Source organism: Rana temporaria, chromosome 8, assembly GCF_905171775.1.
Source record: "Rana temporaria chromosome 8, aRanTem1.1, whole genome shotgun sequence".
Lineage (NCBI taxonomy): Eukaryota > Metazoa > Chordata > Amphibia > Anura > Ranidae > Rana > Rana temporaria.
In genome coordinates this window covers 53040789-53057255 of record NC_053496.1, presented here as the reverse complement: position 1 = coordinate 53057255, position 16467 = coordinate 53040789, and the positions used below count along the sequence as shown (strand labels likewise).

At 41.8% G+C, this 16467-nt stretch overlaps 1 protein-coding gene across 1 annotated transcript in view; it reads left to right on the top strand.

Annotated features, from left to right (window-relative positions):
- The window catches only part of KIF11 (kinesin family member 11), a 59359-nt gene that overhangs the window by 11387 nt on the left and 31505 nt on the right, over positions 1–16467 (top strand). The window contains exons 3-9 of the mRNA XM_040361796.1: positions 4108–4240; positions 4368–4465; positions 4588–4666; positions 8720–8905; positions 10062–10186; positions 10350–10440; positions 11876–12118. Of these exons, the coding sequence (XP_040217730.1) occupies positions 4108–4240; positions 4368–4465; positions 4588–4666; positions 8720–8905; positions 10062–10186; positions 10350–10440; positions 11876–12118 (955 nt within the window). The remainder of the gene's footprint in view (positions 1–4107; positions 4241–4367; positions 4466–4587; positions 4667–8719; positions 8906–10061; positions 10187–10349; positions 10441–11875; positions 12119–16467) is intronic.

Below are 16467 nucleotides of genomic sequence, written 5' to 3'. Positions count from 1 at the left end.
CTTTGTTCTCTATGGCATGCATGTCCGCAGCTGATTGGGCTGGCAGGCAGCTATCAAGTGACTGTTTTGCGCAGGGGGTCAGGCTGAACCTTGGCTCATCCTTAGCTATCACATATTCTGACTAGTTTTCGTGTACGTCAAGCCTGACCTTCTTAGCGTAGGAAGAGATTAGAATCGCTCTCTGGTTTTTACTGTTATCCTGGGTCTGATGCTTCTCTCATGGTAACAACAGGGTTTAGGGCTGCAACTAACGATTATTTTCATAATCGATTAGTTGGCCGATTATTGTTTTGATTAATCGGATAATGGCCTTAAAAAGGCCCAATTTGTTGTTGAGCAGATTACAAAACACAAATTGCCGCAAAAACACATTGCATGCTTTTCTGCAGCTTCTCCATTGAAGTATATTGAACTAAAAAAAACAAAATCGCACCGTTTTGCGTTAAAAAGTCCTTGCCCTTTCCAAATACGCAGCAGCTGAAAAAAAATCCTGGATGTAAACGTGACCCATAGGAAAACATGTAAATGAACTGTAGTGTGTTTCTGCAAAAAGCACCAAAAAAACAGAGGCTTGAACCCAGGCCTGAGATGTTTAGTAACATAATGGGGTTAAAAAAACAAAAATAAGTACAAAAAGAGCAAATAATCGCTACTGTAAGGGTTCATTTTTTTTACTGTGGGACAGTGAAAGTAATATTTACAGTAGCGATTTGCTTTTTTGTACTATAAAGGGCTAATTTTAGTTTTTTTAACCCCATTATGTTACAGGCCGATTAATCGATTATGAAAATTGCAATCGATTAATTTCATAATCGATTAGTTGTTTCGCCCCTAATGGGGTTAATATACTAAAACTCTGGAGGGTGCGAAATCTGGTGCAGCTCTGCATAGAAACCAATCAGCTTCCAGGATTTTTTTCTCAAAAAGTGGTAGAAAAGTCTGTTCTACCATTTGTACCTACAGGCAAGCCCTATAGTAAGGCTTAGCTGTAGGTTCTGTGAATATCTCCTAAACTTGCACAGTTTAGGAGATATTCAGAATGCATACAGCCAGTGACATTACCAACGCATACTTGCCTAAAGGTCTGGACCGTCGGAGGTCGTGCCGTAAACGACAACTCCTGCACCCATGCGCAGCAGTGACGTCATCGTGCCCCCGGCCACTCATGTAGCTGGAGGACGTGAACCCGGAAGGAAGACCGGTGGTAAATGTCAGCAGTGACAGCATGGCGTTAGAGGGCTTCGTTCTAAGGCAAAGTCTCATAATGTGCTACAGATGCACCAAATGTGGCACTCAGTTTTAGTAAATCTTGCCCGATGCCACCATCCATTCACCGAACCATGTCCGGGATGAAACCTTATGAGATGGCTCACAACCAGGGAAATTAGCCACCAGTTCCGCGTACTCCTCAGGAATAGATAAATCCGTGCCAATAGAACCATTTTGTGAGAATTTTCTCACAAAGGCCCTTCTCTGTGGCCACCAAGTCCTTCATTGCATTAATGTCTGACACTTTTTTCAACCAACCGGCGACAGATGGTGGCGGCGTCTGCTTCCAGAACAGCGGGATGCAGCTTTTTCGCCGCTGTAGGCAGGCGAGGCAATATGGATACCCTATAAATCTTGTGGTGATGCAGAAGAAAGAACTCGGGAGTCCATGGTAGCTTTCTGTCGGTGAACTTATGGACTATGTGATGGACCTCCCTCCAGGAGGATTTAAGGAGACAGGACCAGAAGATGTGGAGAAATGAACCAACCAATGTCCTCCCCACACCTCAAACAAATGGTCTGAGCTCTGGGGGAACATCCTATGTATCCTCTCCGGTGTATGGTACCATCGGGTTAGCACCTTAAATCCCAACTTGATATCTGGCACAGATGGAATTTTTGTATCTATCTGTATGGAGACCTAAAGTCTGGAGGTTGAGATAGCAACAGTTGGCAAGTCTGGGATATCGCATGACGCACTGTATTCACAGTAATTCAAAGGGGTCAATTGCCTCCAAGGCTGAGATCCTATAAAATGAGCTAGCTGTAGTTTCTGCCAGAACAGGAGAACCTCTAGGCAACAAATCATTAATTGACCTGGCCCTAGTCTTCCACCGGCCATTAGTAAGAGAATGTTGCACCTGTGATCGCTCAACCACTTTAAATTCCTGGAATCTAGGGTTTGCGTTCGGCAAAGCCATGCTGCCTATTAATTTCAGAAGTCGCTGGAAAGATTGGGTTAGTCAGGGGGGGGGGGGGGGGGCGGGGTCAACTGAAAGTGATAAAGCAACCAGGGCATGCTGTTTATTTTATCTATGCTGCAGCATCCAAACCAGGAAAACAGGCCGTGCTGCCAGTCCTGAAGTTCTTTCTTTATAGCTGTAAAAAGGGGAGAGAAATTTGGATCTCCTCCAACCTGCAGGGCAAAAGGATACCCAAGTACTTAAAGTGGAGGTTCACCCAGAAATGACAATTTTTAACATTAGATTGATGCTAATTTTGTCAAGGGGAATCGGGTGGTATTTTTAAAATCGAAGCAGTACTTACCGTTTTAGAGATACATCTTCGCTGCCGCTTCCGGGTATAGCATGCGGGACTGGGCATTCCTATTTGATTGACGGGCTTCCGACGGTCGCCTCTATCGCGTCACGATTTTCCGAAAGTAGCCGAACGTCGGTGCGCAGGCGCCGTATAGAGCCGCGCCGACGTTCGGCTTCTTTCAGCTACTCGTGACGCGATAGACGCGACCGTCGGAAGACTGTCAATCAAATTGGAACGCCCAGTCCCGAAGACCATACCCGGAAGCGGCTGAGAAGATCGCTCTCTAAAACGGTAAGTACTGCTTCGTTTTAAAAAAAAAAAACTACCCGATTCCCCTTGACAAAATGAGCATGAATCTAATGTTAAAAAAAATTTTTTAGGGTGAACTCCCGCTTTAATGTACGATGAAACCCACTTAAAGGGTAAGTCCACTTGGAGCAATGTGCCTAGGGAAGTCGGCAGCGACACCCTACTCTACCTTATCAGGAAGCATCAAAAACACATTAAAAAAGGATGTTGAAGCCGTAGGTGCTTTGATGTTTGTTTTTATAAGTTGAAGCAAGTGTAAATGAGCCCTAAGAGGTTTCTATTGGTGACCTAGGACCCTGACAAATATAAAAAGTCGCTACTCCTACATCTGACTAATGCTGCTATGATGGCAGTTCTAAAAGTCTGGAAACCATTCACCCCCCACTGTCCAAGGCGGATGTAAATAACATTATCTGCAACATGGAGGACCTGGCAAAGTTGATCAATGATTAGGATAAAAAATGCTGACTCGCCTGTATCTTTGGTTTGGTGCTCCACTATTCCAATCAATGTAACTGCATTATGACCAATAATTGATTTAAAGGGGTTGTAAACCCTATTTTTGGACTTTCACCTATAGGTAAGCCTAGAATAAGGCTTGCCTATAGGGTAGTAGAAATATCTCCTAAACGTGCACCGTTTAGGAGATATTTCACTTGTAGTCCGCCGCTAATACAAATGGTGCATGTGCTGGGAAGAAAAGAAACTCCATGCAGTTTCTTCCCTATCGTGCACATGCGCGGAGTGACGTCATCGCGGCTCCTGCCAATCACAGCGCCGGAGCCGCAGTACCCAGAAGTTACCTCCGGGAGAGATTAACAATGTAGAATACATATCGGCCTTAACTGAGGATTTTTTTTTTATTTCAAACTTGCCGCTCTTCTTTTGTTTATAGTGCAAAAAAGAACCACAGAGGTGGTCAAATACCACCAAAAGAAATCTCTATTTGTGGGGTACAGTGTTGCATGACCGCGCAATTGTCATTCAAAGTGCGACAGCGCTGAAAACTAAAAATTGGCCTGGGCAGGAACGGGGTGAAAATACCCTATATTGAAGTGGTTAATGTGTATACATCTGCTGGAGACATGTCAAGTTTCCAACAGGGCCACAGAGAGTAATATAATCTGATAGAGGGTATAACGTTTCCCTACTAAAGTTCTGTGTGGGGGATACACTTTATAGTAGGACAATTGGGTGACTTTTGAAATGAAATAAAATGCTATAAAAAAAAAAACATTATAACCCTTTATTTTTTTATTCCTCCTACAGACCTTTCAATCAGATGGAGCGGAAGGCAAACTCCCATTCTGTGCTGGAATTTGATTCTGTGAGAAAAGACGTGTCGGTGCGGACGGGAGGGATAAATGACAAACTGGGGAAAAAGAACTACATGTTTGATATGGTAAGTAATTATCTATCTACACACACACCCCTATACTATCAATTTCTTTTGTGTGTAAATAATATAACAAAAAAAAATGGTATATTGCACAGATAACGATCTGACCCAAACCTTTTATTTTCTACAGGTATTTGGTCCATCTGCTAAGCAAATTGAAGTGTACAGAAGTGTTGTGTGCCCCATCCTGGATGAAGTTATAATGGGTTATAATTGCACCATTTTTGCGTGAGTGTCTTTTTGGCATGTAGTATTTATTTTTCTTGCACTAAACTCATATGAAATATTAATTGATAATAAAAAATAGATACGCTGTGACTGATGAATAATTCATGGCCTCTTTTCTCTAGCTATGGTCAAACTGGTACCGGGAAAACATTTACTATGGAAGGGGAGAGGTCATCAGAAGGGGAGTTTACATGGGAACAGGTATGTTTACCCTGCATGCTCGGCTGGTTTCTAGTCGTAGGCACTGTGCACCCTGGAATATATATTGGATGTCCATAATAAAATTCCTAGTAATATTTTATAGATTGGTGGAAGCAATGAAAAAGTACACCAAGGTGGATGAGTTATTCTGACTGCATAAATCATGATGGGTTTTCTCCTTTTGACCAACATGAAAATTATCAGCTGAAAATACGGCTATCGGCTTTGTGCTGATAATGGCACGCGATTCTACTGCATTATTTTTGTGCATTTGTCATAGGTTATGCGACTTAAACACAACATGCACGTTTAGTGCATTTTTGCCGCCATTTTAATGGGGAGGTGCCTTTTTTTTTTTTTTTTTACCAAATATGCGGCAAACAGGATTTTTAACGCCGCAACAGATGCACAATGGATCAATTTAAAGACATGCCTTTTTCTTTTACCTTTTTAATGAAAAAGCGATTTTAAAAAACTGCTTAGCGTGAAAGAGGCCTTTTGGCTGAAAAGGTGCCCATAATGGCCAAAAATAAACTTTTCATGGTATTAAAAAGTTTGAATACAATACCATTTTTTATTTATAAAAAAAATATTTATTAAAAAAAACCTGTCCATTTCGGTTTTCAGACAGTTGCATCCTGAATTTTTGGTTTTAGTCAAGATTTTAAATTTTGGTGCATTACTTTGGAAAATTGGCCTTTTAGAGCTCAGGTCTGGGGGAAGATGTTAAATTATCCCCTGCAGTGTGGCTGCAAGGGTTATCTGCTTGTTTCCTCTAGGGTAGAGGAGAAACACTATTGGGCGATCTGCTCTGGCGGTGGTCTGTGCCTCGGCAGCAACGCATCCAATGCAGGACTGGTCTTGATGTCAGGACCCTATAACGCTGGAATGTGCAAGAGGAGACATTATGGGGACTGATCTAGCCATGAGGAGAAACGGAGAATCGGTTAACCACTTCCCGCCTGGTCAATAGGAGATTGACGTCCGGGAAGTGGTTGTGAAATCCTGACTGGACGTCTCTTGACGTCCTGCAGGATTTCATGCCGGCGCGCAGCGCGGCGATCAGTGATGCGGGGTGTCAGTCTGACACCCTGCATCTCCGATCTCGGTAAAGAGCCTCCGGCGGAGGCTCTTTACCACGTGATCAGCCATGTCCAATCACGATGTAAACCGGAAGACAGACGCGAGTAGAGGAGAGCCGAGCAGCGGCTCTCCTGACGGGGGGTTCGCGCTGATTGTTTATCAGTGCAGCCCCCCCCCCTCGGATCCCCACACTGGACCACCAGGGAGTGCCCCCCCCCCAGTGCTCAATAGAGGACAAATAGATTTAAAAAAAAAAAAATGTTTTTAATGCAATCATGCCAATCAGTGCCCACAAATGGGCACTGACTGTGCCCAGCAATACCATCAGTGCCACCCAGTGTCCATCCGGGGGCCACCTTAGTGCCCGCCTTTGGGTGCCCATCAGTGCCGCCTATGGGTGCCCATCAGTGCCGCCTATGGGTGCCCATCAGTGCCGCCTATGGGTGCCCATCAGTGCCGCCTATGGGTGCCCATCAGTGCCGCCATATCAGTGCCCATAATTGAAGAAGAAAACTTACTTATTTACAAAAAAATGTACAGATAAAAAATAAAAACATGTTTTTTTTTTTTCAAAAATGTATGTCAGTTTTTTAGTTGTTGCGCAAAAAAATTAAATCGCAGAGGTGATCAAATACCACCAAAAGAAAGCTCTATTTGAGGGAATGATAAAAATTTCATTTGGATACCGTGTAGCATGACCGCGCAATTGTCATTCAAATTGCGACAGCGCTGAAAATTGGCTTGGGCGGGAAGGTGTGTAAGTGCCCTGTATGGAAGTGGTTAAGTATATATATTTTTTTAGACCTAAATGAGCAATTAACCCTTGCAGTGTGGGCACAACTCCACTGCAATGGATCATTTTTGTTTAGTTGCCTGGAGTTGGGCTTTAGTTGTTTCTGAAATGTTTTTATTTTATTAATACTAAAATGGCTCAATTCCCTGTATTTACCAGTAGCGACCTATTGAAGGTTAGCTTTCACCTGGCTAATGTTAGTTTTATTTAAGAGGTGTGATAAATTAACCTGTGCATTCTTTGTGAGTTATCTTTTTAAAGCTGTTTAAATAACAGGGGAAAGGGGGGGAAAAAACTACTTGCAAAGCATGTTATGCACATTTGTGGTGAAGCCTTTAGAAATGAGAGGTTGTGTAAGGCTCGGTATCAATGTAACACCTTTGTAAATTGATTCTAGCATGTGTAGTGTGCAATACATTGAGACAAGTTTTTTTCGTTTTTGAATATCTCCCTCTAGTGGCCATTTTAAAATATACAGCTGATCAAAACGAAGGAGGCACAGACGTACTATATATATATATTAGTACGTCTGTGCCTCCTTAGTTTTGATCAGCTGTATATTTTAAAATGGCCACTAGAGGGAGATATTCAAAAACGAAAAAAACTTGTCTCAATGTATTGCACACTACACATGCTAGAATCAATTTACAAAGGTGTTACATTGATACCGAGCCTTACACAACCTCTTTTATTTATATATATATATATATATCTAGGTTTTGTAAATTGTGTTCTTTACTTAAAAAAAAAAAAAAGAGAGAATTTACAAGAAAATATATATATATATATATATATATATATATATATATATATATATATATATATATATATATATATAATATATTTTATTTTCTTGTAAATTCTTTCTTTTTTTTTTTTCTTTTTTTTAAGTAAAGAACAATTTACAAAACCTAGCCTCTGGGTTTTCCCCGGCTCAGAAGGCTACAAAGCATAAAAAACTTAAGAAAAAATAACTAATTACAGGTTTGTGATCAAACACAATCAGATCCAACCCTGAACACGCACTACTCATTCACATAAGAAGAATGATACCTTAGTAAAACGGTTTAAATGCTACTCAATCGATAAGGGATGGATAAACCTGGAAGAGGGCATACGAGTACTAGGCTAGGAGCTCTCTATATCTATTGAGTGACATTAGTGGCAAGGGACTCTAACCAAATATTCCACACTTGTCAAACTTAGCTGGGCATCCACGAGAGGTATGTGGCTTTGTATAGAGGAATTAACCAGGGCCTTCCAAAATGTAAAGCATGTTCCTCAGGTTGCATCCATTTTAGAAGTATTGCCTTCTGAGCATAAAATGGCAATAGACCTATAAGGGTTTTGGTTGCTGTGTGGCGCGCCAGAGTGCCCACCCAGGTGGGAAATTTAAGTTTTGAAGGAAGTTGCAGCCTTCGGTGAGATCTTCCTTTGTCTGCCATTCTTCTTTTTTTTTTTATTTTTTTTTTTTTTTTTCCTTCTTTTTTTTTTTTTAAGTGTATTTTTGTGCGTGTACTCGAGAGAGGAGCCGGACTGCAGGAGTTGGGAGTAGGCAGGCCTCCCCCAGAGGCAATCTGCCACCTTTCTCCATGCCCCGGGTGGCAATGGCGGGTGTGTGAGGGGGTCCTCCCACACAGCCCGCCCTACCTGCTCCGCTTTGAAGCCCAACGGGGCAGAGGGACTCCCTATAAGGGAGTGAGAGGATTAGCCCGCTCAACCAGCCCCATTAGTCCTTCGCCTCTTTTTTAGAGACCGCGTGGTCAATGTGAGTGTGTTAACCCAATTTAGAGTGCGTGTGTAGGTGTGGTGGTTTTTGTGGGAGGGGGGTGGGCGTACTAAGCACAGGCTTACCTTGCATAGCACACCCACCGGGAGCCGGGCTGAGACCACCAAACTCAATTAACATGAAGCGGAGACCGGGATCCGAACCTCTAGCTGCAGAGGTGAATGGCTTGTCAGCGCAGTGCCAATCGCGTTGAGCCACCACAGCTCCTTTGTCTGCCATTCTAACATATCCTGTATATTGTTGGTATAAGTCTTTTTTACTCTGGACAAAAGCCACAATCTATTTTCTCCTGCCACTCTGTCTTCATAAAATGTTGACTTGATGCATTGTTTATATATATATATATATATATATATATATAATATCTCTGTTCTTTCCTTCTCCCCAGGACCCTCTGGCAGGCATTATCCCTCGAACCCTTCATCAGATCTTTGAGAAGCTTTCAGAGAACGGCACAGAGTTTTCAGTGAAAGTGTCTCTGCTGGAAATCTACAATGAGGAGCTCTTTGATCTTCTAAGCCCATCACCAGATGTTTCCGAAAGACTGCAGATGTTTGATGATCCTCGAAATAAGGTGATGTGATTTTCAATGTACACGTCATCCGTTGAGTTCTTTACAACCTAGACTATTTGTTCTCAACATTTTATATATCAATCTTTATCGGCACTTCTGACAGGTTCACGGGGTTCTTCTGACACAGCTGTGTCAGTCTTGGTCCCTGTATATTCCCTTGAATCGTCTGCCCAGGCTGTGCATAGGACTTCAAATTTCTCCAAGATTAAGTTCCCCTGCCATTCAGGTGTTTAAGGTCAGAATCTCTGCTGACTTTAGAGATGTGACATTTAACAGCTGAAGAATGGGTTCAGGACTTGGTGTTGGGGGAGGGTTTGGACCTAATCTCAACCTCTGGAAAAACTGAGCTCCATTGTTACATATTTAACCTAGTCTCCAGATGTTACTGGGATTGATAAGGCTAGCACAGATGCTGGGCAAACGGCTTACTATTACCTTAGGCACTTTTTAAAGCGGTAGTAAACCACTGGGCCATTTTTTTTTTTTTTCTGACCTAAAAGGAAATGTCATAATGTGCTAGTATGCATCGCATACTAGCACAATGTGTGAAACTTACCTGAAAGCGAAGCCCTCCACCAATGCACTGTCATGGATGGAGGCCGCTTCCATCTTCACCTGGTCTTCCTTCCGGGTCTGCGGACTCTGGCTGTGTGACTGGCCAGAGCCGTAATGACGTTACTCCTGTGCATGCGCGGGGAGCCGCAGTTTACGGCACGGGACTATGAAGGAAAGACCGGGTGGCCGTTTCTTAAGAGTGCATGCGCCAGGGATGGCATCAGCTGCATATACAGTAAATATCTTCTAAACTGTGCATGTTTAGGAGATATTTACCATACCTATAGGTAAGCCTTATTATAAGCTTGCCTTATAGGTACAAGTTAGAGATGGGCGTTTACTCTCATTTTAAGCCAGGTCTTGTATCATAAACCAGCACATGCTAAAGAGTAACATCTTGGAATAATGAATTTGGGAAAAAATTGTGACAGGGTGTACTGTACAGTTTGTTTTTTTTTTTGTTTTTTTTATATATATATATATATTTTGGGGGGGGGGGGGATTTGATGAGAAGTTGCGCATGCGTTGTGTAATCCTTTTGAAGGCATATCAGTGCTGAGTGCCCAGTATTGAAGCAAATCTTATGTCCTCTGTATTACAGAGAGGAGTTATAATCAAAGGCCTGGAGGAAGTAACCGTTCACAACAAGGATGAAGTTTATCACATCTTGGAGAGGGGCGCAGCCAAGAGGACCACTGCATCCACTCTGATGAATGCCTACTCCAGGTAAATACAAGCATTTGTTAAAGCCCAAGTTCACCCTTCTCTTTTCTCCTCATATTCCATATTCGCTAGGCTGTCATTATTTTAATTTTAAGATTATTTCTGGTCATTTTTGGTTGCACTTTGATTTTACAGAAAACACATGTATATTGTTTCTTTTTTTCAGTCGTTCTCACTCTGTGTTTTCAATCACAATCCACATGAAAGAAACCACTAATGATGGAGAAGAGCTGGTCAAAATTGGCAAGCTGAATTTGGTAAGCTTTTTTTTTTTGATGAATCTGTGTACTGGGGTTGTTCTTAATCAATTTACCGCGCTACGAGGAAATATTGGATAGCCATTTATCTGTCATAGAAATCAAATGCTTTTATATGCTTGGTTGTGTTGTTTTTCCATTCCATAAATCATTTTACTAGCAAATTTAATTAAAGGATGAGTTCAACTTTTTGACACATTCTTCATGTTCCACTCGTTTTTAGGGTGAACGTGTAACCTGTTTCATAATCTGTATCTTCCCTGTTAGAACAAACTGTGGACCCCCCCCCCCCACACTGTCACAATTTGTAAACAATGCAAATGTGTGGGGCTCCATGTCATTCATTTACAGGTTCCATTGTGGCTGATGGCTTGTAGTTTTTATTGAACTGTGTGTGGGTGAGCATTGATCTGCCTGTATCGGAGCTATGGACAGCTAACCTAATACCGTGTACACACGATCGATTCGTCTGATGAAAACGGTCTGACCGTTTTCATCAAACAAACCGATCGTGTGTGGGCCCCATCGTTTTTTTTTCCCCCCATCTGTGAAAAAACGTAGAACCTGTTTTAAAACAATCTGATGGTTAAAAAAACGAGCGTCCGTGGGGAAATCCATCGGTTAAAATTCAACGCATGCTCAGAATCAAGTCGACGCATGCTCGGATGCATTGAACTTAATTTTTCTCAGCACGCCGTTGTGTTTCAAGTCACCGCTTTCTTACACGATCGTTTTTTTAACTGATGGTGTGTAGGCAAGACTGATGAAAGTCAGCATCATCGGATATCTGATGAAAAAATCCATCAGACCATTTTCATCGGATGAACCGATCGTTTGTATGAGGCATCAGAGTCTGCAGGAACCTAACATTCCACCTGCTGATCTCGGGTGCAATTCTCTGGAAGCTCCTTAAAAAAAAAAATGCACATTTAGATTTTTTTTTACCTGCAAAACCCCCCCCCCCCCCCCCCCCCAAAAGGTGAACTTAGCCTTTTATTCAGAAAATCGGCTCCTTGGCACAGCCCCCTTCCTCCTTTTCTATGTCAAAGCCCTTTCCTCTTCTAGGAGTGTCATATTGTTTGCTTTACCTCTTCTTGAAATACTTTCTAGTCTCCTGATACATTCGTGTGGAAAGAATGCTCCTTACACTTGTGTTCATTGTGCTTGTTGATGAGCCAGGAAAACTTTTTGTTTGCAAATATATAACCTTTACTTTTTTGTTATCTTGTGCTGTATGTTGAGATGATCAATGATCTGTTCAATTTTTTTCTTTTCATTATCCAAAGAGATGCAGGACAATGCGTCAGAAAAAATTGCATCCTCTCTACTGTTCAGTTATTGCAAGAAGTCCAGTCTGTTGCACCCTTCGATGATACCCTGTATAGAACCAGTAAAGAGAACCCATTCATCTTATTCTGTATGCATATCTTTGCAGGTCGATTTGGCTGGAAGTGAGAACATCGGTCGCTCTGGAGCTGTAGACAAGAGAGCCCGTGAAGCTGGCAATATCAATCAGTCCTTGTTGACTTTGGGCAGAGTGATCACAGCCCTGGTAGAGCGAGCGCCACATATCCCATACAGAGAGTCTAAACTCACAAGGATCCTACAGGACTCTCTGGGAGGAAGAACAAAAACATCCATCATTGCCACAGTCTCTCCAGCCTCTATTAACCTGGAGGTAAATATGGTTTGCCCATTCTATTCTACCATGGATATACAGTTGTGCTCATAAGTTTACACACCCTTGCAGAATTTTATTTCTTGGCCATTTTTCAGATAATATGAATGATAACACAAAAACTTTTCTTTCACTTATGGTTAGTGTTTGCCTAAAGCCATTTATTATAAATCAACTGTGTTAATTCTTTTTAAGTCATAATGGCAACATAAACTACCCCAATGACCCTGATCAAAAGTTTACACACCCAAGTTATTAATACCTTGTATTGCCCCCTTTAACATCAGTGACAGCCTGAAGTCTTTTGTGGCATTTGTGGATGAGGCTCTTTATCTTCTCAGATGGTAAAGCTGCCCATTCCTCTTGGCAAAAAGCCTCCAGTTCCTGTAAATTCTTGGGCTGTCTTTCAATGATATTGAGGTCAGGAGACTGAGATGGACACTCCAGAACCTTCACTTTATTCTGCTGTAGCCAATGACAGGTGGACTTGGCCTTGTGTTTTGGATCATTGTCGTCATGTTGGAATGTCCAAGTACGTCCCATGTGCAGCTTCCTGGCTGATGAATGCAAATGTTCCTCCAGTATTTTTTCATAACATACTGCATTCATCTTGCCATCAATTTTGACCACATTTCCTGTGCCTTTGTAGTTCACACATCCCCCAAAACATCAGCGTTTCACCTCCATACCTTTCATCATAGGCCTTGTTGACTCCTCTCCAAATGCAGTGTTTATGGTTGTGGCCAAAAAGCTACATTTTGGTCTTATCACTCCAAATGACTTTGTGCCAGAAGGTTTGAGGCTTGTCTCTGTGCTGTTTGGCATATTGTAAGTGGAATACTTTGTGGCATTTGCATAGTAGTGGCTTTTTTTTTTTCTGGCGACTCGGCCATGCAGCTTATCTTTCTTCAAGTGCCTCCTTATTGTGCATCTTGAAACTTTTTTTCACCTGAAGTTATTTGTGGGCTTTTCTTTGTATCCCGAACAATTTTCTTGGTAGTTGTGGCTGAAATTTTAGTTAGTCTACCTGACCGTGGTTTGGTTTAAACAGAACCCCTCATTATTCCACTTCTTTATTAGAGTTTAAACACTGCTGATTGGCATTCTCACTTCCTTGGATATATTTTTTTGTCCCTCTTTCGTGTTTTATACAGTTCAACTGCTCTTTTCTGCAGCTCCTTTGACAATTTTTTGCTTTCCTCAAGACTCAGAATCCAGAAACATCAGTGCAGCACTGGATGAAAGATGCAAAGGTCTGTCAGGAGTCCAGAAACTCCCTGACCTTTTACACACACTAATTACATGCAAACAGATCACAGGTGACGATGGTTACCTTTTTAAAGGGGTTGCAAAGGTTAGTTTTTTTTTTCTCTAAATGGGGGTTCCTTTAAGCTAGTGCATTAACCTTTTTCTTTCGATTTCCCTTCTAAATGTTTTTTTCCTTTGTCGGATTTCTTACTCCCTGTTCCTCCTCAGTAAGCTGTTCTGGCTGACTAACCCCCAGCCAGAACGGCTCGAATGATGGGGGAAAGCTTACTGAGGAGGAACAGCAAGTGAGAAATTCCGACAAAGGAAAAAAACATTTAGAAGGGAAATCAAAGGAAAAGGTAAGTGAACCAACAATGCACTAGCTTAAAGGAACCCATTTAAAAATAAATCAACCTTTACAACCCCTTTGTGTCAACTTGTGTGCTTTTTATCAGGCCAAAATCGCTAGGGTATGTAAACTTTTGATCAGGGTCATTTGGGTAGTTTCTGCTGTTATGATTTTAAAAAGAGTAAACAACACAGTTGATTGATAAATGGCTCCAGCCAAACACTAACCATGAGTGATAACACAAAAATTTGTCTTACATTCATATTCTCTGAAAAAAGGGCCAAGAAATCATAAATTCTGTCGGGGTATGTAAACTTATGAGCACAACTGTACTGCACCAATGTACCCTTATCCCCCTCCCCCGTTTTATTTTGACTGGTAGCGTGACATCTCTGGGGTAGATCACTTTTTATATTGTGTTTAGGAGTGTTTGTTAAGCAATATATGGTCTCAAATTGTGCATTATTTTACAAATCAGAATGTTCCTTTTTTGGAACAGAGCTAAAATACATCTAACAGTATAGTAACGGTGCATATAATAACAATATTAACAGTACAATGTTTGGAATGTACAGAAGTTACCCAGTCCTATACTAATGCTAAATCAAGGCCCCAAGAGCAAGATAGGCAGCACAGCCACTCGGCCCCATGGGCAAGATAATCAGGTGGAAAATAGCTCCACCACTAGGCCGCCCATGGCTGCCATACCCTATAAAAACGTTTTAGGGCAATTCCGAACAATATAAGTCAACTTGTACAGCAGAATTACAGCGTTTAATTGACATTTTCCACTTTCCATTTAGGTATGATCTTTCTCTTGGCATAATATAACAAATAAGTTTGAGTTTCATACATCTGGGTCTTCATCATTTCAAATGCCCAACAAAGCCAAAGTGGGGGAAATTGGGAGGGTTAGCTGCAGATGGAAGTTAATAAACCCGAACCCCTCTATCCAGAACCGAGCCACCCCTGGACAGCTCTTAAACAGCGCTTGTCAAACAATGGGGGCAGTCTGGAAAATACACCAAAGTGCATATAAAAGCATCAAAATAAATATACCAGAATTCATCTAAACGCATAAAATATACAGGAGAGCATCTTAACGCGTTTAGATGCACTCTGGTGTATTTTTAATGCGTTTAGATGCTCTCCTGTATCTTTTATGCTTTTAGATGCACTCTGGTGTATTTTTGATGCATTTAGATGCACACTGGTATATATTTGATGCCTTCAGATGCACACTGAAATATATTTGATGCCTTTAGATGCACACTGGTGTATTTCTAATGTGTTTAGATGTTCTCTAGTGTATTTTTATGCATTTACATGCACTTTGGTGTATTTTTGATGCATTTAGATGCACGCTGGTATGTGATGCATTTAGATGCTTTCTGGTGTATTTTTAATGCCTCAAATACCTACCAGCGTGCATCTAAATGCATCAAAAATATACTAGAGAACATCTAAACACATTGGAAATACACCAGCGTGCATCAAATCTACACCAGAGTGCATCTAAACGCATCGAATATACGCCACAGTGAATTTAAACGCATTGAATATTTGCCACAGAGCATCTAAATGCATTACAAATACACTAGAGAGCATCTAAATCAGGGGTGTCAAACTCAATTTTATCGTAGGCCGCATGAACATTATAATTGCCCTCAAAAGGGCTGGTTGTATCTGTAAGATTAGATGTCCAGCGCATTCCTCTCCCCATATCTTAGATGTCAAGAGCCACCCCACCACCAGAAGTTGAGTCCCCCACTCTCCCTTACATCACAATGCACCCCCCTTTCCTTATGCTGCTGCTGGGAAGAAGCTGGATGCATTGCTTGAATGCAGAAATGAAGGATCTGGAGGAGGACCAAAGGAGGGCTGAAGCTCTCCTGCAGCTGCAGGAGAGGTGCGAGGGCCACATGAAATGGCCTGGAGGGCCGGATTCGGCCCGCGGGCCTTGTGTTTGACACCTCTGATCTAAATGCATCAAATATACACCAGAGCATCCAAACCAGGGCTTGATAAATTTGCTTGGAATTTAGGATCCAGCTAAAAAAGTTAACGTGGAGGTTTCACCTGAAAAAAAAAATTTCCACCAAAAAAAAAAAAAATGGGATTTTTTTTTTTACTTGCCCTAAATAGCTGTTGCTATGCGGAAGTGCCAAATCTGCCTCTTCATCCTCCGGTGGATTCTCTTCCTCCTCCTACACTCGGTGTCTTCTTGTGAATGGGGTGCGCTGCATTCTGGGAACTGTGTGTGTCCCAGAAAGCAGCTTCACTGCCTGTTTACCTTACTGTGGATGGCGGCGCTAGGAGCTGCCAGGATCGGCGGGGGCTGACATCGCTGGCGGCTAGGACAGGTAAGTGTCATTATTAAAAGTTTTTTTTTTATGGAACCTCCGCGTTAAAAGCCAGGAACGCACCCAGTCCCGCCGAGCTCACGCGCTGAAGCGAATGCATACGTGAGTTGCGCCCGCATATGAAAGCAGTACCACACGTGAGGTATCGCCGCGATTGGTAGAGCAAGAGCAATAATTCTAGCCCTAAACCTCTAAATCAAAACATGCAACCTGTAGAATTTTTTTTAAACGCCGCTTATGGAGATTTTAAAGGGTAAAAGTTTGTCGCCATTCCACGAGCAGACGCAATTTTGAAGCGTTACATATTGGGTATCAATTTACTCTCAAAATATAAAAAAAAAATTGGGCTAACTTTACTGTTTTATCTTTTTAATTAAAAAAATTTTTTT